We start from the raw sequence: 14,638 nt of genomic DNA on the forward strand, positions 1-14,638 counted from the left end.
TAAAGGCTGATTTACAATTCTACTAAAGACTTGACAGTGAAATGTTGACATCAGCAACTTAATTCCAATATCTTTCTTTTTTTTTTTTTTGAGACAGAGTCTCACTCTGTTGCCCAGGCTCCAGTCTGCCCTTTGGGATGCCTCCCCCACCCCCCCCCCGCCAAATAAGTGATGAGATTTGGAAACTTCTAATTGTCCCCTAATATCTAGTTTTCCTTCCTTAGTACTGAAACCTCATTTTCCAGGTTTCTTCGCAATTTGGTGTAGTCAAGTGACTATTTTAGTAGCAGAATGAAAACAAAAATGGTACATGCAACCCCCGCCCCTTTCAAAAGGTTCTTAAAGAGAGGAGAGTGTTCCCTTCTGTATCCTCTCTTCTGGTGGAATGCCAGCATTGTGACATATTTCAAAAGTAACTTATTCAGCACATATTTATTGAACACCTAGATCCTAGCCCATGTATAAGAGCTATAGGAGAACATTATCCAGGATGGCATTTTTGGTGATAATTCCATGATGCAAAACCTTTAACTTCATTATACCTCAAGTAAAATGCTTTTTAGATTTCCATTGATAATTACTTGGCTGGGCACAGTGGCTCACGCTTGTAACCCCAGCATTTTGGGAGGCGGAGGCGGGTGGATCAACTGAAGTCAGGAGTTCGAGATCAGCCTGGTGAAATCCCGTCTCTACTAAAAATACAAAAATTAGCCAAGCATGGTGGCGTGCACCTGTAATCCCAGTTACTGGGAAGGCTGAAGTGGGAGGATCGATTGAACGTGGGAGGTAAGAAGGTGCAGTGAGCCAAGATCACAACACTACACTCCAGCCTGGACAACAGAGCAAGACCCTGTCTCAAAACAAACAAAGCACCCAAAAAACAAAGGTCAACTTTTCCCCAAACAACTAAATGGTTATACGCATTTCTGTAGGAAATTTAGACGGGGCTTCCAAAGGCTGTTAAAGTTATGTTGAAAATCCAAGAGGCTGAAAGATACCTGACTATAAGAAAAACCAAAAAAAAAAAAAAAAAAAAAAAGATATCTGACTATAAGAAAGACATAAAAAAAAAAAAAGACAAAAATCTGCGTGAATAGACGGGAACGCGCCGAACGAAATCAGAAGACTAGTGGTATTGTGAGGATCACCTGGGGTAACCAGCAGTCGCTGAGTAGCCCTGGTTGACTAACTTCAACTTTCTGGGGCTCAATTTCTGAATTCAGGGGATTAGAAAAAGGCATCTCTAAAGACCCTCCGTTCCCGAGAACACTCCCGAAGCACCTTCCCTACTCTGGGCAGCTCGCAGACAAGGCTGATCGGCCATAGGCGAAGGGAGACCCTGGTCCCCCAGTCTCGAGTTCCGTCCGCACGTGACCTCACGGTACTGCACTTCAAGTCTGCGTGCAGAAACGCAGCAGTGGGAACCCGGCGGCGGTCGCCCACCCGCAGGGGACAGGAGACGCCTGTCTTACTCTGTCCCGAACCGTAGGTAGTTGGGTCTGGACCCCGGCTCCGGGAGGCCAGCAGAGCAGCGGTCCCCACCCCACCGCTCGGAGCTCGCCCTGCCCCCGGCCGGCCACTTGCTGCACGCGGATTGGTCGCTGAGCAGCGCCCGGCGTCCAGCTGCGCCCAGCCAACGCCCTCTCCCCGCCCCCTCGCGTCCCGCCCCGCCCCCGGCCGGCCACTTGCTGCGCTCCGATTGGTCGCTGCGGTGCGCACGGCGCTTCGCCCCGCCTCACGGGCGCCCTAGCCTCGCGCCGGCCTCCAGCTCCCGGCTCCCGGGGCTGAGGTGGAGCCGGTGGACGCCGGCCGGGCTGTGGCGCAGCAGTGTCCTTTCTGCGCGCGCGCCTGAAGTCGGCGTGAGCGTTTGAGGAAGCTGGGTGAGTCCTGTCTGCGGGTCTCCGGCGCCAGGCAACCCTAGGGGGTTTGCGCCCGCCGCCCGCGCGTAAGGAGGCGCCCTAGTCGGGCCCGACCCGGCCTTCGGGGGGCTGTGGCGCCGCCCAGCCAGGTTTTCCCTGCGCTCGGCGCCGGCCTGCAGACTCGGGCCCGCGGAACCCCCGCCGCCCCTTCTTGCCCCTGCCCGCTTCCCTTCGGGCCGACCGTGACCGTGGCGCCGCGGCGACCCGCAAGCAGCCCAGAGAGGCCTCCCTGCCGCTCTGTCGCGCCGTCAGGTTGCGTTCCTGGGGAGGGCTGGAGAGGTTCCATCTCGTGCCTTTCACCTTCTCGGGCGGCGGGCAAGGAGGCGACGGTTTTCGGGACGCCCTGCTGCGGCCGCGATGCCCTCCCGAGGCCGGAGCGAGGGGCCCGGGGGAGCTCCAGCCCTTCTTCACCCGTCTTGTTTGCCCCGAACCATTGCTAGGAAGCTGCCCATGTTTTCTGCACTTTTCTGATTTCATACTTAACCAGAGTCAAGTACAGAGGCGGGAAGGGAAAGGGAAGGGGAACAACATTCTTTCGAGAATTGTAAGCCTTGGGCCCCGTTAAATAAGTAGCAGCAGAGCATTGTCACTGGAGCAGTGGTAGTCGCGGGTAGGACCGTTTCGGTTTTAGGCCGATAAGCTGGTTAAAGATACTTAAAACAGTACGTTAGAAGGTGCTGAAATTCTAAAATAAATATGTAACCTTTCAAAACCAAAGCAGTGAGACGGCCTGGGCTGGGCTGCTCCCCGCTGCGCGTGTCTGGGTCAGGGGGTGCGGAGGGGCAGGGAGTGGAGGCCTCTGATGGGACGGGATGGGAGGGAAGTGGCATCTGCATCGTCGCGCTCCAAGACCAGACTTTCTCTTTTCGGAGGATCCCACCTCCCCTCTCAGACTCTTCATCCTACCTGCACTGTGGATCCCTTGACACTTCCAGAGGCTCTGAACTGTCGGGCCGGTCACACTTTTTCATCCTTTTGTCTCTTCTCGTCTTTTAAACTTGCATGCATTTCAAACGTAGAGCAAACATTAAACATTTTTTTTTAAACTGAGGATAGTGGTGCAAGACTTCTTTCTTGAAAGGCAAACCAAAAGTTATCTTGAATATTGATCGCGCTGGAAAAGCAGGTTTAATCAGACTGAGGTGGGGACGTATATTTCTTCTTCCAGAGACACAGCCTTCCCACTCGCCACCCCAATCCCTCCTCTCTGTCAACTAGGGTTATGGCGGCCTTACTCTGGCTAGTCTTTTCTGAATTCTGAATTCACTTCTGGGGGCCAAGGTAAAGAATTTATTTTATCCTCATTTTCCTTTTTTTTTTTTTTTTTTTTTTTTTTTTGAGACAGGGTCTCACTCGTTGACCAGGCTGCAAGTACTGTCGCTGTCGCCTAGGCTGGAGTGCAGTGGCGCGATCTTTGCTCACTGCAACCCATGCCTCTAGGGTTAAAGGGATTTTACAGTCTCAGCCTCCCGACTAGCTGGGATCACAGGCCCCTGCCCCCATGTCCGGCTAATTTTTATACTCTTAGAAGGGAGGGAGTTTCACCATGTTGGCCAGGCTGGTCTTGAACTCCTGACCTCAAGTGATCTGCTCGCCTCGGTCTCTCCAAATGCTGGGATTACAGGCGTGGGCACCGCGCCTGGCCTTTTAAAGTTTATTATTATTTGTTTATTGACTTTTTGAGACGGAGTCTCACTCTGTCGCCCAGGCTGGAGTGCAGTGGTGCAGTCTCAGCTCACTGCAAGCTCCGCCTCCTGGGTTCACCCCATTCTTCTGCCTCAGCCTCCCAAGTAGCTGGGACTACAGGCACCAACCACCACGTCAGGCTAATTTTTTGTATTTTTAGTAGATACGAGGTTTCACCGTGTTAGCCAGGATGGTCTCGATTGTCTGACCTCATGATCCACCCACCTCGGCCTCCCAAAGTGCTGGGATTACAGGCGTAAGTCACCGTGCCCAGCCTAAAGTTTATTTTTAACTTATTTATATGTATATATTTTTTTGAGGCAGAGTTTCGCTCTTGTTACCCAGGCTGGAGTGCAGTGGCGTAATCGTGGCTCACTGCAACCTCCGCCTCCCAGGTTGAAACGTTTCTCCCGTCTCAGCCTCCCAAGTAGCTGGGATTACAGATGCCCCCCACCATGCCCAGCTAATTTTTGTATTTTTAGTAGAGGCTTGAACTCCTGATCTCAGGTGATCTACCTGCCTCGGCTTCCCAAAGTGCTGGAATTACAGGCGTGAGCCACCGTACCTAGTCCATTTTCCTTTTTAAATGGTTAAAGTAACATTCAGGTTGTTTAAAACATTTAAACATGACAGAAGAATATCAAGTAAAATTCAGCGCAGAGGTATGTCAAGTTAGGATTCCTTGTTTCTTCACTTTTCACTCTTTACATCCTCAATTCCATTCCCTAGGAGGATATTATACTATAATATTGCTCGGCAGCTGATGATAATATAAGGACACATTTCCTTCTTAAGCACGTAGAGACCTAACTCATTTCCCTGCAACCCCACCCCTCACTTTGGAGACCGGGTCTAACTGTGTTGCCCCGGGTAGAGTGCAGTGGTTCCCTCACTGCTCACTGCAGCCTTGGGGCTCAAACGATTCTCCCACCTCAGCCTCCCGAGTAGCTGAGACTATAGGTGAGTGCCACCACGTCTGATTTTTGTAATTTTTGTAGAGATGGGTTCCTCATGTTGCCCAGGCTGGTCTTCAATTCCTGAGCTCAAGCTATCCACCTGCCTCAGCCTCTCAGAGTGCTGGGATTACAGGTGTGAGCCATCCTGCCCAGCCAACCTGCCTCATTCTCAAAATGTAGTGGGGTATACTGTTGTTTGGATGTACCCTAATATACATTTTTTGGTTCCTTATTGATGGGCATTTTGGCTGTTTCTGGGTTTTAGCCATTAAAAGCCTTGCTTTATGAAAATCTTTTTGTCATTGTAGGGTAAGTTTCAGGTAGATAATATAAATAGATGATTGTACTTTGATATAATTTTATTTCACAAGGAATCTTTTTATAACTTAAAGTTTGTTTTTTTTTTTTGAGACGGAGTCTCGCTCTGTCGCCCAGGCTGGAGTGCAGTGGCACGATCTCTGCTCACTGCAAGCTCTGCCTTCCCGGTTCACGCTATTCTCCTGCCTCAGCCTCCCGAGTAGCTGGGACTACAGGCGCCTGCCACCACGCCCAGCTAATTTTTTGTATTTTTGGTAGAGATGGGGTTTCACCATGTTAGCCAGGATGGTCTTGATCTCCTGACCTCGTGATCCACCTGCCTCAGCCTCCCAAAGTGGTGGGATTATAGGCATGAGCCACCACGCCTGACATTATAACTTAAAGATTTTATAATTTAAAAGCAGTAGCTAAATCTATTGGAATTAAATGCATTTCTAATATTCCATATATTTTATTTATTTAGAGACGGAGTTTTGCTCTTGTTGCCCAGGCTGGAGTGCAATGGTGCAATCTTGGCTCACCACAACCTCCGTCTCCCAGGTTCAAGCAGTTCTCCTGCCTCAACCTCCCGAGTAGCTGGGATTACAGACATGCGCCACCACCCCGGCTAATTTTGTATTTTTAGCAGAGACGGGGTTTCTCCATGTTGGTCAGGCTGGTCTTGAACTCCTGACCTCAGCAGGTGATCCAACCACCTTGGCTCCATATATATATATATATATATATATATATGTATTTTTTATTTTTATTTTTTTATTTTTTTTTTGAGACGGAGTCTCGCTCTGTCGCCTAGACTGGAGTCCAGTGGTGCGATCTCGGCTCACTGCAAGCTCCGCCTCCCAGGTTGACGCCGTTCTCCTGCCCCAGCCTCCTGAGTAGCTGGGACTACAGGTGCCCGCTACCATGCCCAGCTAATTTATTTGTATTTTTAGTAGAGATGTGGTTTTACCGTGTTAGCGAGGATGGTCTCCATCTCCTGACCTCGTGATCTGCCCATCTCGGCCTCCCAAAGTGCTGGGATTACAGGCGTGAACCACCGCGCCTGGCTGCTTGTTCTTTTTAAAAGTAATTTATTCCTGGGCGCGGTCAGGAGTTCAAGACCAGCCTGGCCAAGATGGTGAAACCCCGTCTCTACTAAAAATACAAAAAAGTAGCCAGTTGTGGTGGTGGGCGCCTGTAATCCCAGCTACTCGGGAGGTGGAGGCAGAGAACTGCTTGAAACCAGGAGGTGGAGGTTACAGTGAGCCGAGATGGTGCCACTGCATTCCAGCCTGGGCGACAGAGCGAGACTCCATCTCACACACACACACAAAAAAGTAATTTCTTTTATTGCAAATTTTATCTCAGGTACAAAAAATATATAAAACATGTAAAATTTAAAGAATACTATTGCAGTGATCATTATGTATCCACTACCAAATTAAGAAACAAAATGTTGGGCCAGGCACAGTGGTTCACACCTGTAGTCCCAGCATCTTGGGAGGTTGAGACAGGCAGATCACTGAAGGCTAGGTGTTGGAGACCCACCTGGCCAACATGTGAAATCCTGTCTCTACCAAAAATATAAAAATTAGCCAGTCGTGGTGGTGGGCACCTGTAATCTCAGCTACTCAGGGGGCTGAGGCAGGAGAATTGCTTGAACCTGGGAGGTGGAGGTTGCGGTGAGCCCAGATCACGCCACTGCGCTCCATCCTGGGTGACAGAGCAAGACTCTGTCTTGGGGATGGCGGCAGTGGGGGAACAAAATGTTTGCATTTTTTTCTTCCAGAGGTAGCCTCTGTCCTGATTTTTGTGTTTATCTTTCTCTTGCTTTTTAAAATAAGCTTTATGCATGTATACATAAATTCATGTACATATACATTTATACATATGTGCATAAATATTTACAAATATATACATAAATTTACAGACACACTCCTGTATCCTAAACAGTGTATTTAGTGTTTTTTTTGTTTGTTTGTTTGTTTGTTTTTGTTTGAGACAGAGTCTTGCTCTGTTACCCAGGCTGGAGTGCACTGGCGCAGTCTTAGCTCACTGCTGCCTTCGCCTTTTGGGTTCAAGGGATTCTCCTGCCTCAGCCGCTGGAGTAGCTGGGATTACAGGTGACCACCACCACACCCGGCTAGTTTTTTTTATTTTTAGTAGGAACTGAGTTTCTCCAGGTTGGCCAGGCTGGTCTTGAATTCCTGACCTCAGGTGGTCCATCTGCCTCGGCCTCACAAAGTGCTGGGATTACCGGTGTGAGCCACCTTTGTTTTGAATGAATAGTGTTAGAAACACAATTCTCATGCAGATAGTTAAGCAGTGTGTTTCAGTTTTGTTTTACTATTATTGAGAGTTTTTTTTTTGTTTGTTTTGAGAGCTGTGTTTTTTTGTTTTGTTTTGAGTTGGAGTCTGGCTCTGTCGCCCAGGCTGGGGTGCAGTGGCATGATCTCAGCTCACTGCAACCTTCTCCTCCCGGGCTCAAGCAGTTCTGCCTCAGGCTTCTGAGTAGCTAGGATTACAGGCGCCCGCCACCATGCCTGGCTAATTTTTGTATTTTAAGTAGAGATGGGCTTTGGCCATGCTGGCCAGGCTGGTCTCAAACTCCTGACCTTAGGTGATCTGCCCACCTTGGCCTCCCAAAGTGCTGGGATTACAGGTGTGAGCCACCGTGCCCAGCCAAAGAGCTGGTTTTAAAAGGATATAAGGAATCGGTATTTATGCAGTTTGTAGGGAAAGAAAAGTCTCAATAGTATGACTAAGTTAGTTTAATTGGTTAATGTTCCACAGGGCAACAAAATCATAATATCTTTGGGATTGATTTTCTTACCAGGCTATAAAATCATAACACCTCATTAATTTCTGCAGTTAAACCTCAGAGGGCTATAAACTGTCTGCATCTTTATTAATAGTGGGTTGTTCATTAAATAAACTGTAATAACAAAGTTCTGTCCCTGAGAGCGTAGATGAAGTCCAGACATACTTATTAGAAAATGCTGGAGCTTTCTTTTTTTTTTTTTTTTTTTTTTTTTGAGATGGAATCGCACTCTGTCACCCAGGCTGGAGTACAGGGGCGCAATCTTGGCTCACTGCAAGCTCCGCCTCCTGGGTTCACACCATTCTCCTGCCACAACCTCCCGAGTAGCTGGGACTACAGGCACCCGCCACCTCGCCCGGCTACTTTTTTGTATTTTTAGTAGAGACGGAGTTTCACTGTGTTAGCCAGGATGGTCTCGATCTCCTGACCTCGTGATCCGCCCGTCTCGGCCTCCTAAAGTGCTGGGATTACAGGTGTGAGCCGTCACGCCCAGCCTGAGCTTTTTTTTGAGACCGAGTTTTGCTCAGTTGCCCAGCTGGAGTGCAGTGGTGCCATCTTGGCTCACTGCAACCTCCACCTTCCAGGTTCAAGCAATTCTCCTGCCTCAGTCTCCTGAGTAGCCAAGGTTTCAGGTGTGTGCCACCATGCCCGGCTAATTTTTGTATTTTTAGTAGAGATGGGGTTTCACTACGTTGGCCAGGGTGGTCTCGAACTCCTGACCTCGTGATCCACCTGCCTCAGCCTCCCAAAGTGTTGGGATGACAGGCATGAGCCACCATGCCTGGCCTCATTTTATAATTATAAGGTCAAACTTGACTAAGGAAAGGACAGCCACTTAGATGAAGGTTTTCAAGAAAAGATGAGCTGAACAGAATGACTTCAGATCCCTTGCCTGTTTACAGGGGGCCTTTCTGAGGAAGTTTATGTGCTGTGTTATGAGTCCTAGGAAAGGGGGGTCACCTCAGTCAGGGTATCTGGAAGGTTCTAGTGGACCACGTAATGGAAAGACAACAAAAATAAGGTCAGAAGGAGTGGGTTCCTCTGCATTTTCTGCTTCTTAGCTCACCATGGCCTACCTGTAGTTACCAGAGTAGGTGAAAGCAGAACCTCTCTCTGGGGGAAGTGAGTGTAGTCTGCTGAAGAAGGCTGCACGCCTTGCAGGAGAGCAGGAACTGCATCAGCATATGTTCAGGATCAAGCCAAGCCCCAGTGAGTACAGATAGGCTCTGGGCCAAGTTCTTGGAGCATTCAGTCCTCAGCTTCAAAAGCTGCTATATTCCACTGGATTTTTTAAAAGATTGTTTTTTATAAAGGCACAAAATCCCCCACAAAAAACTGCTCTACCAGCCAAGACGTTATCTCCTGAGTTATACTGCTGCAGTCTGGCCTGATTATCTGCTGCTTCTGGGGCACAGCTGGATTCTCTTTAGCTCTTCTGTGCAGGATCTTTCCTGTATCCCATATTCTCTTTTATTAATTCACTCTCCCTGTTGAAGCTCAAACTCCAGTAGCTTCTTGACAAGAATAGTTACATTTTTTGGAGACCTTGCGTGTCTGAATATTTTGTTGTTGTTGTTTAAATAGAGACGGGATTTCGCCTTGTTGGCCGGGCTGGTCCTGAACTCCTGGCTTCAAGTGAGAGGCCTGCGTTGGCCTCTAAAATGCTTCTGAATATGTTTTGATGCTATCCTCATACTTGATTGATATTTTGACTGGTAAAAATCTTTTAGTTGGAAATAATTGTCCTACAGAGTTTTGAATTTACTGCCCCATTGTCATCTTGCTTGTGGTTTTACTGTTAAGAATTCCAAGCTGAGGGCCAGGCATGGTGGCTCACGCCTGTAATCCCAGCACTTTGGGAGGCTGCAGTGGGTGGATTGCTTAAGTCCAGAAGTTCAAGACTAGCCTGGGCAATATGGCAAAATCCCATCTCTATAAAAAATTAGCTGGGTGTGGTAGTGTGTGCTTGTAGTCCCAGCTGTTCTGGGGGCTGCAGTGGGAGGATCACTTGAGCCCAGCAGGTAGAGGCTGCAGTAAGCTGTGATCATGCCACTGCACTCCAGCCTGGGTGACAGAGCGAGACCCTGTCTCTCTCTTGCTCTCTCTCTCTCTCAGACACACACACACACACACGAATTCCAAAAACCTTTGTATGCGACCTGGTTTTTTTCGTATCTGCAAACTTATAGAATCTACACTTTGACCTCAGTGTTTTGAAATTTAAAATGAAGTGTGAGTTTACTCCATTACTTAAGTATTCAATGGGTACTTTAAATCTGGAAATACAAGAACTTTTATTCTGGGGAAATTTTCTTGAAATATTTTGTTGATTCTTTTTTTTTTTTTTTTGAGACGGCGTCTCGCTCTGTCGCCCAGGCTGGAGTGCAGTGGCCAGATCTCAGCTCACTGCAAGCTCCGTCTCCTGGGTTCACGCCATTCTCCTGCCTCAGCCTCCCGAGTAGCTGGGACTACAGGCGCCCGCCACCTCGCCCGGCTAGTTTTTCATATTTTTCAGTAGAGACGGGGTTTCACCGTGTTAGCCAGGATGGTCTCGATCTCCTGACCTCGCGATCCGCCCGTCTCGGCCTCCCAAAGTGCTGGGATTACAGGCTTGAGCCACCGCGCCCGGCCGATTCTTTTTTCTCTTCTGTTTCATGTGTAGTTTCTGAAATACCTGTGTTATTTATATGTGAATCTTTTTTACTGGTCTTCTAACTTCTTTTCTTTTTTTGGAGACAGAGTCTCGCTCTATCACCCAGGGTGGAGTGCAGTGGCGAGATCTCAGCTCACTGCAACCTCCGCCTCCTGGGTCCAAGTGATTCTCCTGCCTCAGCCTCCCAAGTAACTGGGATTACAGGCATGCGCCACCACTCATGGCTAATTTTGTATTTTTAGTAGAGACGTGTCTTTACTCACATGTCTGGCAGTTAGTACTAGCTATTAGCTGGGACCTCAACTGGAACTGTGGGTCAGAACACCTATAAATGGTCTCCTTACAGCATGGTAGCCCGAGCATTAGTGTTCTAGAGAACCAGGCAGATGGTCCGTTGCCTTCTGTGACCTGATCTTGGAAGTTGCATGGCAGAAGTTACTTAGCATCACTTCCTCTACTCTACTGGTCAACTAGTCTTTATTGTTGACCCAAATTCAAAGGTAGGACATAAATCCACCTCTCAATGGAAGAAGTGTCAAATATTTTGAACATGTTTAATTTATTTCATTTATTTATTTATTTTTGTGACAGAGTCTTGCTCTGTTGCCCAGGCTGGAGTGCAGTGGCATGATCTTGCACTGCAATCTCTCCTTCCAGGTTCAAGCAATTCTTGTGCCTCAGCCTCCCAAGTAGCTGTAATTACAGGCATGTGCCACCAGGCCCAGTTAATTTTTCGTATATTTAGTAGAGACAGGGTTTCATAATATTGGCCAGGCTGGTCTCAAACTCCTGGCTTCAAGTGATCTGCCCACTTCGGCGTCCCAAAGTGCTGGAATAACAGGCGTGAGCCACGTCACCTAGCTCCTAGACATGTTTTAAAACCATAGTGCTCATTTATCAAATAGCAATCTCCCCCTTGTGTCCTAGCGTAGTCCTGTATACATCTCAATTAGGTATTTGTTGAAGTATTGAATTTTTCTTAACTATAGTAGAATAGGACCTAAAGTAAAGTAAAGGAGTAAGATATTTTACTTTTAGAAAACATTGTCTTGGGTTGATTAGTTTTTGTCTTTCTGTTTGTAGGATACAGCATTTAATGAAACATTTACGCTTAAGAAGTAAAAATGGCAGGCTTCCTAGACAATTTTCGTTGGCCAGAATGTGAGTGTATTGACTGGGGCGAGAGAAGAAATGCTGTGGCGTCTGTTGTCGCAGGTATATTGGTAAGTGAGAAAGACAGGTTGGTGACATTTATCCCTTACCTTTTGCCCTGGAAATCAATGCCAGTTCCTTTGAACTGAGAATGGCTTTCCAGAACTATTTATTTCACTGCTGTTTTGTATAGATAATTATCACAGTTCTAGATACTATTGCCAAGCAGAGTATGGTAGGCCCTGGATTCATTTTGACTTTGTAAACGTGTACTTAATATCTTTTCTTCAGTGCCAGTGATAATATAATTATTATAGGCAATAGCATTTTTAACTTAGTGATACAATGTATATAAGTACTTTAAGATCCTTAAAGGCTCAGGATTTAATGTAACACAAAATTATTGTTGTGACTTATTGAAGGTCAGACAACAGTGACAGTACTCTGCAGATAATAGTGACAACCTTAGGCTCCATTAGAACTGAAGCCCTACAGCGGCTCTAGGGAAGAAATACCATCTCTGTTTCCCCAGCTGCAACACCAGGGGAATATCAGAGGAAGACATTTGTGAAGGAAACTATTGTTTAATTTTCTTTCCATCATTTAAGCATAAAACAAAAGTAGAGAGAATGTTATAAAGGTTCTGTCTCCTCCTTTATCCCATGTATCTATCATCCAGCTTAAAAAAAAAACACCACCACCCCAAAATCAGGACCTGTCTTGCTGTATAATTCCATCAACCACTCCCTGGCCGCACTTTTTTTTTTTTTTTTTTTAAAGAGAAAAGGTCTTGCTATGTTGTACAGCCACTGGAGTACAGTGGCTATTCACAGGTATGATTGTAGTGTGCTACGACTTCAGATTCATGATCTCAAGCAATCTTCCTGCCTCAGTCTCCCAAGTAGCTGGGACTACAGGTTTTCTACACTACCATTTCTGGCTCCCACTGCATTTTTTGGAAGCAAATTTCTTTATTTGTTTACATTTTAAAAATTCATCTCTTTGAATGTACAGTTCTACACTTAAGTCCAATAGAATGAAATAAAGCAGAGCAAGAACTAACGATAATTGTGAAGCAGTCTGCTCACTGCAGCCTCTGCCTCCGAGTTCCCAGGTTCAAGCAATTCTTGTGCCTCAGCCTCCGAAGTAGCTAGGATTAGAAGCACATGCCACCATGCCCAGCTAATTTTTGTATTTGTATTTGAATTTTTTCGAGACAGTTTCATTCCGTCATCCAAGCTGGAGTGCAGTGGCGTGATCTCAGCTCATTGTAGCCTCCACCTCCTGGGTTCAAGCGATTCTCCTGCCTCAGCCTCCTGAGTAGGCAGGATTATGTGTGCCTGCCACCATGCCTAGTTAATTTTTGTACTTTTAGTAGAGACGAGGTTTCACCATGTTGACCAGACTGGTCTCAAATTCCTGACCTCAGGTAATTTGCCCGTGTTGGCCTCCCAAAGTGCTGGGATTACAGACGTGAGCCACGACGCCCAGCCTTATATTTTTAGTAGAGGTGAGGTTTCACCATGATGGCCAGGCTGGTCTCGAACTCCTGACCTCAAGTGATCCACCTGACTCGGCCTCCCAAAGTGCTGGGATTACAGGCGTGAGCCTTTGCACCCAGCCCATTTATATGATCTGTAGGACAAAAGGAATGTTAAAAAGCAGGTATTGTGCTAGCAAGAGTTTCAGTGTTTCAGTGACTTGGGCTGTGTTTTAAGTTTTTTACAGGCTGGTGGATAATGATTGATGCAGCTGTGGTGTATCCTAAGCCAGAACAGTTGAACCATGCCTTTCACACATGTGGTGTATTTTCCACCTTGGCTTTCTTCATGTAAGTATGATGATAATTCTGTATTCAATATGATTTTTCTAAAAATACTTTCCTGATAATGTGCAGTGCTTTCTTGAATAACTTTTTGATTTATTTGATAGATTATTTTTTAACATGATGCATACATAATTCCCATTTTATTAGGATTTTTTTTTTAAACCAAGAATGAGTGTTGGATTTGGGCATATATCTTTTTAGCACCTATAACGATTATCTTGTGATTTTTTTTTTCCTCATATTTTTTAATCTGGTCAGTTACACATTTTGTCAGTTCCAAGATCTACTTTTTCACATTTTAATACCTCTGAATATCAGGATGCATCTTGTAGTCAGTATATAATTAGTATATTTAGTATAATTAGAATTATAATTGATAACATTTTTATTTCTTGTCAGTATTAAAATTAATGGTGTATCTTAAAACTCATGGCCTCTGAAACACGTTACATTTCTGTATTTTTTAGTAGTGAATCGTCCATAGGTGTTGGAGTACACTCAACTTTTACCTTGCAGTATTATTATTATTTTTTTTAATGTGCTATTTGACTGTGTTTGCCAGTGTTTGAGGAAAAGGCAAGATTGACCTCAAAGAGATTTGTTTGTAGCTTTTATTTTAAATTATTTTTAAGTTTATGTTACCTCATTTCATAAAACTTGGAAGCTTTTTATGGATGTCTTTTAACAATTAAAAAATATTAAACATTAAGATTACATCATTTCCTTATACTGTCAGGAGGTTTTATTATTATTATTATTTTTTGAGACAGAGTCTTACTCTGTTGTTTGGGCTGGACCGCAGTGGCGCGATCTCAGTTCACTGCAACCTCTGCCTCCTGGGTTCAAGTGCTTCTCCTGCCTCAGCCTCCCAAGTAGCTGGGATTACAGGTGCCTGCTACTACGCCCAGCTAATATTTTGCATTTTTAGTAGAGACGGTGGTTTCACTGTGTTGGCCAGGCTGATGTTGAACTCCTGACCTTGTGATTCACCTGCCTTGGCCTCTCAAAGTGCTGGAATTACAGGTGTAAGCCACTACACCTGGCCAGGAGTTTTAAAAGGTTATATTATGGGAAATGGAACTACTTATATCCATTGTGACTGCTAAAAAAAGGAAATTCCTGCTACTAATTTATGTACCTTGCTCTAACAAAAATGAAAGGGGAAGCTGAATAAAGTGGGCATATTACATAAACTACATTTTCTCTGAGCTTAAGGAATGGATCATAGAAAATCACTTGACTTTTAACACAAGGAGAAACTGTTTAACTCTTGATAATAATGAGAACCTTGAAATGGGATAGCAGTGAGTCATTCATGTATAAATG

The 14,638-nt window shown here is 45.9% G+C and overlaps 1 protein-coding gene across 2 annotated transcripts in view; it reads left to right on the forward strand.

Annotated features, from left to right (window-relative positions):
• The first annotated feature begins 1,718 nt into the window (after positions 1 to 1,718).
• The window catches only part of TMEM50B (transmembrane protein 50B), a 30,466-nt gene continuing 17,546 nt past the window's right edge, over positions 1,719 to 14,638 (forward strand). Inside the window, exons 1-3 of one of the 2 annotated variants that reach the window (XM_007964570.3) lie at positions 1,719 to 1,880; positions 11,416 to 11,555; positions 13,203 to 13,315. In XM_007964570.3, the coding sequence (XP_007962761.1) occupies positions 11,457 to 11,555; positions 13,203 to 13,315 (212 nt within the window). In that variant the 5' untranslated portion in view covers positions 1,719 to 1,880; positions 11,416 to 11,456. The remainder of the gene's footprint in view (positions 1,881 to 11,415; positions 11,556 to 13,202; positions 13,316 to 14,638) is intronic. The other variant, XM_007964572.3, reaches the window with a different exon arrangement.

The sequence above is a fragment of the Chlorocebus sabaeus genome, chromosome 2, assembly GCF_047675955.1.
Source record: "Chlorocebus sabaeus isolate Y175 chromosome 2, mChlSab1.0.hap1, whole genome shotgun sequence".
Lineage (NCBI taxonomy): Eukaryota > Metazoa > Chordata > Mammalia > Primates > Cercopithecidae > Chlorocebus > Chlorocebus sabaeus.